At 49.8% G+C, this 6,808-nt stretch overlaps 2 protein-coding genes across 2 annotated transcripts in view; one reads left to right on the forward strand and one right to left on the reverse strand.

Annotated features, from left to right (window-relative positions):
- GPKOW (G-patch domain and KOW motifs) overlaps nt 1-5,712 on the reverse strand; it is an 8,487-nt gene extending 2,775 nt beyond the window's left edge. Inside the window, exons 1-6 of the mRNA XM_006758910.2 lie at nt 5,497-5,712; nt 4,653-4,807; nt 4,429-4,553; nt 1,812-1,921; nt 618-831; nt 9-62 (exon numbers count right to left, since the gene is read on the reverse strand). Of these exons, the coding sequence (XP_006758973.1) occupies nt 9-62; nt 618-831; nt 1,812-1,921; nt 4,429-4,553; nt 4,653-4,807; nt 5,497-5,672 (834 nt within the window). The 5' untranslated portion in view covers nt 5,673-5,712. The remainder of the gene's footprint in view (nt 1-8; nt 63-617; nt 832-1,811; nt 1,922-4,428; nt 4,554-4,652; nt 4,808-5,496) is intronic.
- An 811-nt stretch (nt 5,713-6,523) lies between these two features.
- The window catches only part of MAGIX (MAGI family member, X-linked), an 8,213-nt gene continuing 7,928 nt past the window's right edge, over nt 6,524-6,808 (forward strand). Inside the window, exon 1 of the mRNA XM_006758911.2 lies at nt 6,524-6,701. Within this exon, the coding sequence (XP_006758974.1) occupies nt 6,524-6,701 (178 nt within the window). The remainder of the gene's footprint in view (nt 6,702-6,808) is intronic.

Below are 6,808 nucleotides of genomic sequence, written 5' to 3' on the forward strand. Positions count from 1 at the left end.
ATGCGGCTCCCCATGGCCAAGCGAACCATAGCCCGGGCATTGTCAGGATCCAGGCCTTCCACCTAAAGTGTTGGGAAGAAGTAATTAGGCAAAAGTTGAGTGGACTTGACCTACATTTCTAGGACCAAGCTTTCCACCCTTACCTCTGATCGGCCTGACCTCTGTGTCTCCCCCAGCAGACTGTGACCCCTGTGAGTGGGCACCAGGCTTGGTCCAGGCCAGGTCCTGGAAGGTGAGTCTGAGGGATGGCCATTGACATCTGAAGGCTGACTCTGACCCTGAGGTCTGGGACTGGTCCCTGTGTCTCCTCCACCAGATTGTGACCCCTGAAGGCTCGGACCAGGCCTAGTCCCTGTGTTCCCCCCACTAGACTGTGGGGCTTGGACATATTTTAAGCATTTAATCCTTATGCACTTGTGGCATATGGCATTCTCTCCCCTTTAGTTAGAAACTGAGGCTCAGAAAGGCCCAGCAAGTGGTCCTGAGTTACCAAATAAGGCCGAAAAGACAAGGACTTCCAGTCTTTCTCTCCCAAACCAAATTCTTCTCCATTCTGACCCTCACATCAATCTTTCCTGCTGCCTGTTTTGGGCTCCTGGCACATCTTGGTTCCTTACCTTCCCATAGAGTCCTCGATAAGGGCCAGAGAGAACCACCACATATCCTCCAGCTACCAGTCCTTGAGGCTGGTCTTCCTTATCCTTCTCTTGCTCCTCACCGGGCTTCCGAGGGCGGTGGGGGCCAGTGGGGGCCAGGGCCTGGACCTCAGCCAGGTTGGCGCCCAGTCCTAACCCTTTAGGTCTCAGTGAGTTGACACGAGGCTTCACCACTCTGTAGAGAGCACAAAATATGGGCTTGGTTTGGTATGTAAAGGTCTTCAATGCTCCGTTGCCCCCCAACTCCTACCCACTCCCACCCTTTCAAAATGTTCAAGAGTATACTTCCCCATCTAATAGTAGGAGCACTTTTGACCTACAGAAACGGCAATTTCATTAGATTCAACCTAATAACATGTTATATATGCCACCCATTACATAAGATCCATAGTATAACCAAATACACTAATATTTCTACAGAGGAAATCATACAAATATTCATACCGAGCAGGAGAAATATATTATAAAACAATGTCAATTCAGGTCACATTTGGCTGCCAAAGCATTTATGACAAAAAGTTTGGTTTTCAGAATTTTTTGGAGTTTAGAACTGTGGAGAGGGACCGTAAGTCTGTGTGGTAATAGCAATGTCTAGTCCAGCCGTGGGCAAACTACGGCCCGTGGGCCGGATCCGGCCCGTTTGAAATGAATAAAACTATTGAAAAAAAAGACCGTACCCTTTTATGTAATGATGTTTACTTTGAATTTATATTAGTTCACACAAACACTCCATCCATTCTTTTGTTCCGGCCCTCCGGTCCAGTTTAAGAACCCATTGTGGCCCTCGAGTCAAAAAGTTTGCCCACCCCTGGTGTCTAGTCTATGCTTATTTGGGGCCAGGATCTCCTGCGAATGCTTTACATGTATAGGTTCACTTATTTCTCACAACAGACCTGGGAAGTCAATGCTGTTATTATCCCCGTTTTTCCGACAAGGAAGCTGATGCCCAGAGAGGCAATCTTTCCATAAATGGGATCCAATCATGGAGTTTCAAAGGGCAAATAGGAGTCTGAAACAGCAGTGGAAGAGACTACTGAATTGGTTAGGGTGGTAATGTGCCCTTCCCATGCCTAGATGGTTCTGGGTGAGCAGTAACCGCAGGGGTCTCATTGATTATTCTGTCTGTTGTCCCCATGGCCCTACCCCAGAACTCACTGTTTGAAGGTGCGACCAATGCCTTGGCCAGGTTTCCAGCCCATGCCCCGCAACATGGCCAGCCCATAGGCCTCCACAGGGACTGCCTCGTAATTGGCCTCCTTGGGCACCTGTGGGTCCAGGAAGAGGAAGGACAGTCAGACTTTGCTTACAGCAGCAGGCCTCTGAAGTGCATTTGCTATCACCTACTGGGTAACCCTCCATGCTTCTTTTCTAATCAGCTTAAGGGTAACTTTTGATTCCCTCTTGCCATCCCTCACTTTATGCCTCTAGTTCAGTCCTTCAACAAATATTTACAAAGCACCTATGCAGTGCCAGGTACTGTTCTAGGTGCTGGCGATAAGGCAATGAACAAAACAGACAAAAAATCCTGACCTTGTGGGCTTATGTTCTAATTGTAGGACACAGAAGAAATGAAATACATAAAACAGGGTATATCAGGTGGTGATAAGTTATATGAAGGAAAGGAAAGCAGGTTAAGGTGATGAGAGAGATGAAGAAGGGAGTGTCACTGAGTTGACATTTTGAGCAGAGACCAGACGGAGATAACAGGGAGCCATGAGGATGTGAGAAGGAAGTGATGCAAGTAGAGAAAACAGTAAGAGCAAAGGCCCTGAGGCAAATAAGATCTGGTGTGCGTGAAAAGCATCATGAAAGTCAACCTGACTGAAAGAGAGATGTGGAGGCAGAGAGGGCTGGCAAGAAATTAATTAAGAGAGCTGGTCAGGCCCTGACTGGTTTGGCTCAGTGGATAGAGCATCAGCCTGTGGACTGAAAGGTCCCAGGTTCGATTCCAGTCAAGGGCATGTACCTTGGTTGAGGGGACATCCCCAGTGTGGGGTGTGCAGGAGGCAGCTGATCGATGTTTCTCTCTCATCGATGTTTCTAACTCTCTATCCCTCTCCCTTCCTCTCTGTAAAAAATTAGTAATATATATAAATCAATAAATATATATAAAAGAGAGCTGGTCAGGAGTCACAAGAGGATGGCAGCCCCAAGGGGGACCAGCTAGTGAGTAACTGTAATAGATCAGATGAGAGATGCTAGTGGTTCAGGCCAGCATGCCAGCAGTGGATGGGGAGAAGTGGTCAGATTCTAGATGTATTTTGAAAAGGGAGATGACAGGATTCTGCTGACAGATTATATATGGTATGAAATAAAGAGGGGAGTCAAAGGTGACGATAAGGTTTCTAGGCTGAGTGAGAGGAAGGATGGATGGAACTGCAAGAGGGGGGAAAACGAGAGAAATGAGGCCAAAGCTAGAACAGGATGGAGAGTGAAGTGAAAGTCACTTCACTTTTTTTTATCATGAGAGAAACCAGAAGACATCTGAAGACTGATGAGAACAGTTCAGTCAAAAGAGATGGTGGTCTGGGGCTGTAAGAAAACTAGGCTCCAGCCCTAGCTCGTTTGGCTCAGTAGAAAGAGCGGCGGCCTGCAGACTGAAGGGTCCCGGGTTCAATTCCGGTCAAGGGCATGCACCTCGGTTGCAGACTCCATCCCCAGCCCTGGTTGGGGAGTGTGGGAGGGCAACCAATCAATGTGTCTCTCTCACATTAATGTTTCTTTCTCTCTCTCTCCCTCCCACTCTCTCTAAAAATTAGTAGAAAAATATCCTCAGGTGAGCATTAAAAGAAAGAAAGAAAAGAAAAGAAAACAAAACAAAACTAGGCTTCAAAGAAGCACTGCAGCCCAGTTGGTTAGAGCATCATCTTTCTATGCTAAGGTTGTGGGTTCAATCCCCAGTCAGGATGCATACAAGAATCAACCAATGAATGCATCAATTGGGTGGAATAACAACTCAATGTTTCTCTCTCTCTTTCTTTCCCCCTTCCTCTCTCTCTAAAATCAATAAATAAAAATTTCAAAACAAAACAACAACAAAATCACTGCAAAAAACTCTGAATGGAGAGGTAAAATGCAGGTCTATGGGTATGAAAGACAGACTTGTTTCCTTCTGTAGACACAACCCTCACCTCTCATGGTCTCAAATCCCATCATCACTCCCTCAATTCTTTTTTTTATTCCCTCAATTCTTTATACTCACTCCAGACACACAAGTTGCCTCGATGTTGGACACACATTACATCGATTTCCTGCCAAAATGCCATTGTCTGGGTTGCTGCTGCCATTAAGAGTACTCACCCTGCTCTTCCCTTTCTCATTAAACCCTAGCGGTCCTTCCAAGTCTCTCTCCTACCATTCTTGTCTCAGTTTCCATCATCTGTAGCCAGTAGGTCTCCTTGCTTCCATCTCTGCTTACTAGTCTGTTCGGCTCGCAGCAGCCAGAGAAATCCTGTCAAATCATGCCTTGTCCCTTCTCTGCTCATGGTTCTCATCTCATTCAGAGTAAATCGAAAGTCCTCGCCATGGCCCACAAGGGCCTACTTGATTTAGCTCCCATTTCTGACTTCATCTACTACCCCTCCCCTTCACTCATTCTAATCCCATTACATCAATCTCCTTGGTGATCCTCAAACACTCCAAAGGATGGAAGGAGGAAGGGGTAGGCAGCAGGCCTCTAATACACACACAGACTTTCCCTGCTCAGTGCAGGGAAGGCCTGGCAGATAGGGAAAAGAGGCTGGGGCAGGAGGGGGGCGAGGGGCCAGCTCACTGTCTCTGCCCGGGGCTCGCTGCCTGCCCCTTCCTCGTTGGGGGTGCATCTTTTCTGGATCATGGGAATAGCGAGCGTGGGGTCGACACCCGCATTCTCTCTTTCCTCCAGAGACTTCTTGGATTCTAAGGAAGAATGGGAGGGAGCAATGAGGCCCCACCCATACCCTTCCACTTTTCTAGTGTTCTTCCTTCACCGGGGCAAGGCAAAGACGGATCACTCACCCTCAATGAGCTCCTTCACAGCCTGGGACAGCACCCCATCCCCAATGGCCTCAATATCTGTGGATAGGCCAGGGGCCTGGGTTAGTGGCTGCCTTCGAAGGTCATTCTGGATCAAAGGGATGACGAGCTCCTTGGGGGCTTCTGAGGGATTCACACTTATGTGAACACAGAGGGATTAAGTCAGAAGAGTAGCATGGTCAGTGGGTGCTGAGCCACACCCCTTCATTCAGAGAAAACACAGAGCCAAACTCACCCCCAGGCCCATGGACCAGGCTCTGTCTGGTTCTTCAGTTACATTTCTGGATATAACTGGAGAACCTTCTTTGGATCCTCTCCTCCACCCCCAACAATTAACTGTGCCTTTCGGGAATCAGTCCTCGGTCCATGGCTTCCACAATGACCCACAAATCACCATCTTCAGTCCAGACTCTCTCCAGAGCTCCAGGCTCCACACCCACCTTTCCGAATTAAGCCATGGATGGCTTCCCCCAACCTCAATCTGCCACTCCATTCCGTTCCCATATCGGAGAAGCCCCACCATTTCAGTTGAGACACTAGGGTCCTGTCATTCTCTCCTTTTCTTCTTTCAGAACGCACACAACTCAGGGCTCCCAAATTCTAAAGACACCCCCCTCTCAGGATGTATTCTCTCTCGTCAATCCCCAGGACCATCAGGCTCAGTTCCTACTGTCCTACAAACGCCCGCCTTCTCTCCTCCACGAATTTGCTCACGCGGTACTCAGGCTTTCCAGGCCACTGTCACCGAGACAATCAATTCAGAGTGCGCCCTCCCCCATGCGCCCACCGCACCGATTTCCAAGGGATGAAAGACCCAGCGCTTCACCTGTGCAGCTTCCTCCCTTCCACGGTCTTCAAGAACTCCTTCTCTTCCGGAGCCGCACCCGGGTCGTCTCCCCGGTCGGCCAGCCGTCTTCGGGCAGCCGTACGACTGAAGCTAAACGAAATTGGGGCAGTAGGGGGTCCCGCCGGCCGCGAAACACCATCTTCAGACTCCGCCATCTTGCTCCTCTTCCCAGGCCCGCGCGCTGCTTGCTGGGAAGTTTAGTTTGGGCTCAGTTTGCCGGGAGCCGGAAGACGGGAGTTAGAACTACCTTTCCCATGAAGCACTGCGGCATCGACAGGCAAATAAGGGGCCTTGGGAAGTAATTGCGGCACTTTTACGTCAGAGATGCACTTAGCGCCAAGCATGCTGGGAAATGTAATTCCTCCGGGAGCTAGGGGTGCTAAGAAGTGGTGTAGGCATTTGTCGAGTATTTATTGATCGCGTACTGTATACATGTTTCTGTGCCCTACTGGCATGGAAAGTGTAGGTAAAATAAGGGGAAAAAATCTGTGAATGCCAGTTGTGTAAAATAATACAGAATAGACATGTAAATAATGCCCACCGATGCAAGATTTAATACTCGACAAGCTCTAGGTTCAAATATTAAAAAATAGCCCCGACCGGTGGTTAGAGCGTCGGCCTGCGCAAAGAAGGTTCCTAGTCAAGGGCTCATGCCCTGATTGCAGGCTCCATCTCTAGTAGGGGGCAATGATTCTCTCTCATCTTTGATGTTTCTGTCTCTCCCTCTCCCTTCCTCTCTGAAATCAGTAAAAATGTAAAATAATAATAAAATAAATAAAATAGACCTCCTCTTCTTTAGAGGCTTATAGTCCAGTGGGGAACAATGACACACAAGTCCGCGAGCCCCAGCCTTCGCGGGTACGCGCGTCGACCCCGCCCGCCTCCACGACATCCCTGGGGACAGCTGTTTGGCCCCAGTATTCCTGCACCCTCCGAAGGCCCCGTGACTGTCCCTGGAACTCTCCGAATGCCCCTTCCTCACCCTCATTCCAAACTTTACCCCGCAATGCGAGAGGGTCCCCGAGTTCCCCAGATGTCCCACGAGAACACGGTCTCCCCCCTCCCCGTGGCCCGGTACTCCCGACTTCCGCTCCAGATGCTCTGGCCCCAGATTGCCCCTCTGCTTATAACCCCAGGGGCCGCCCCTAAGCCCCCGAAATTCATCAAAGACCCAGTGACCCTGGGCAGGCCCCTCCCCCCGCACATCTCCCCAGAGACGCCCCGCCGCCTCCCCTCCCCCCCCATGCAGGCGCGCAGCCCCGTGGCGCGGGGGGGGCAGGGCTCTTGAGCT

Source organism: Myotis davidii, unplaced genomic scaffold (genome assembly GCF_000327345.1).
Source record: "Myotis davidii unplaced genomic scaffold, ASM32734v1 scaffold855, whole genome shotgun sequence".
Lineage (NCBI taxonomy): Eukaryota > Metazoa > Chordata > Mammalia > Chiroptera > Vespertilionidae > Myotis > Myotis davidii.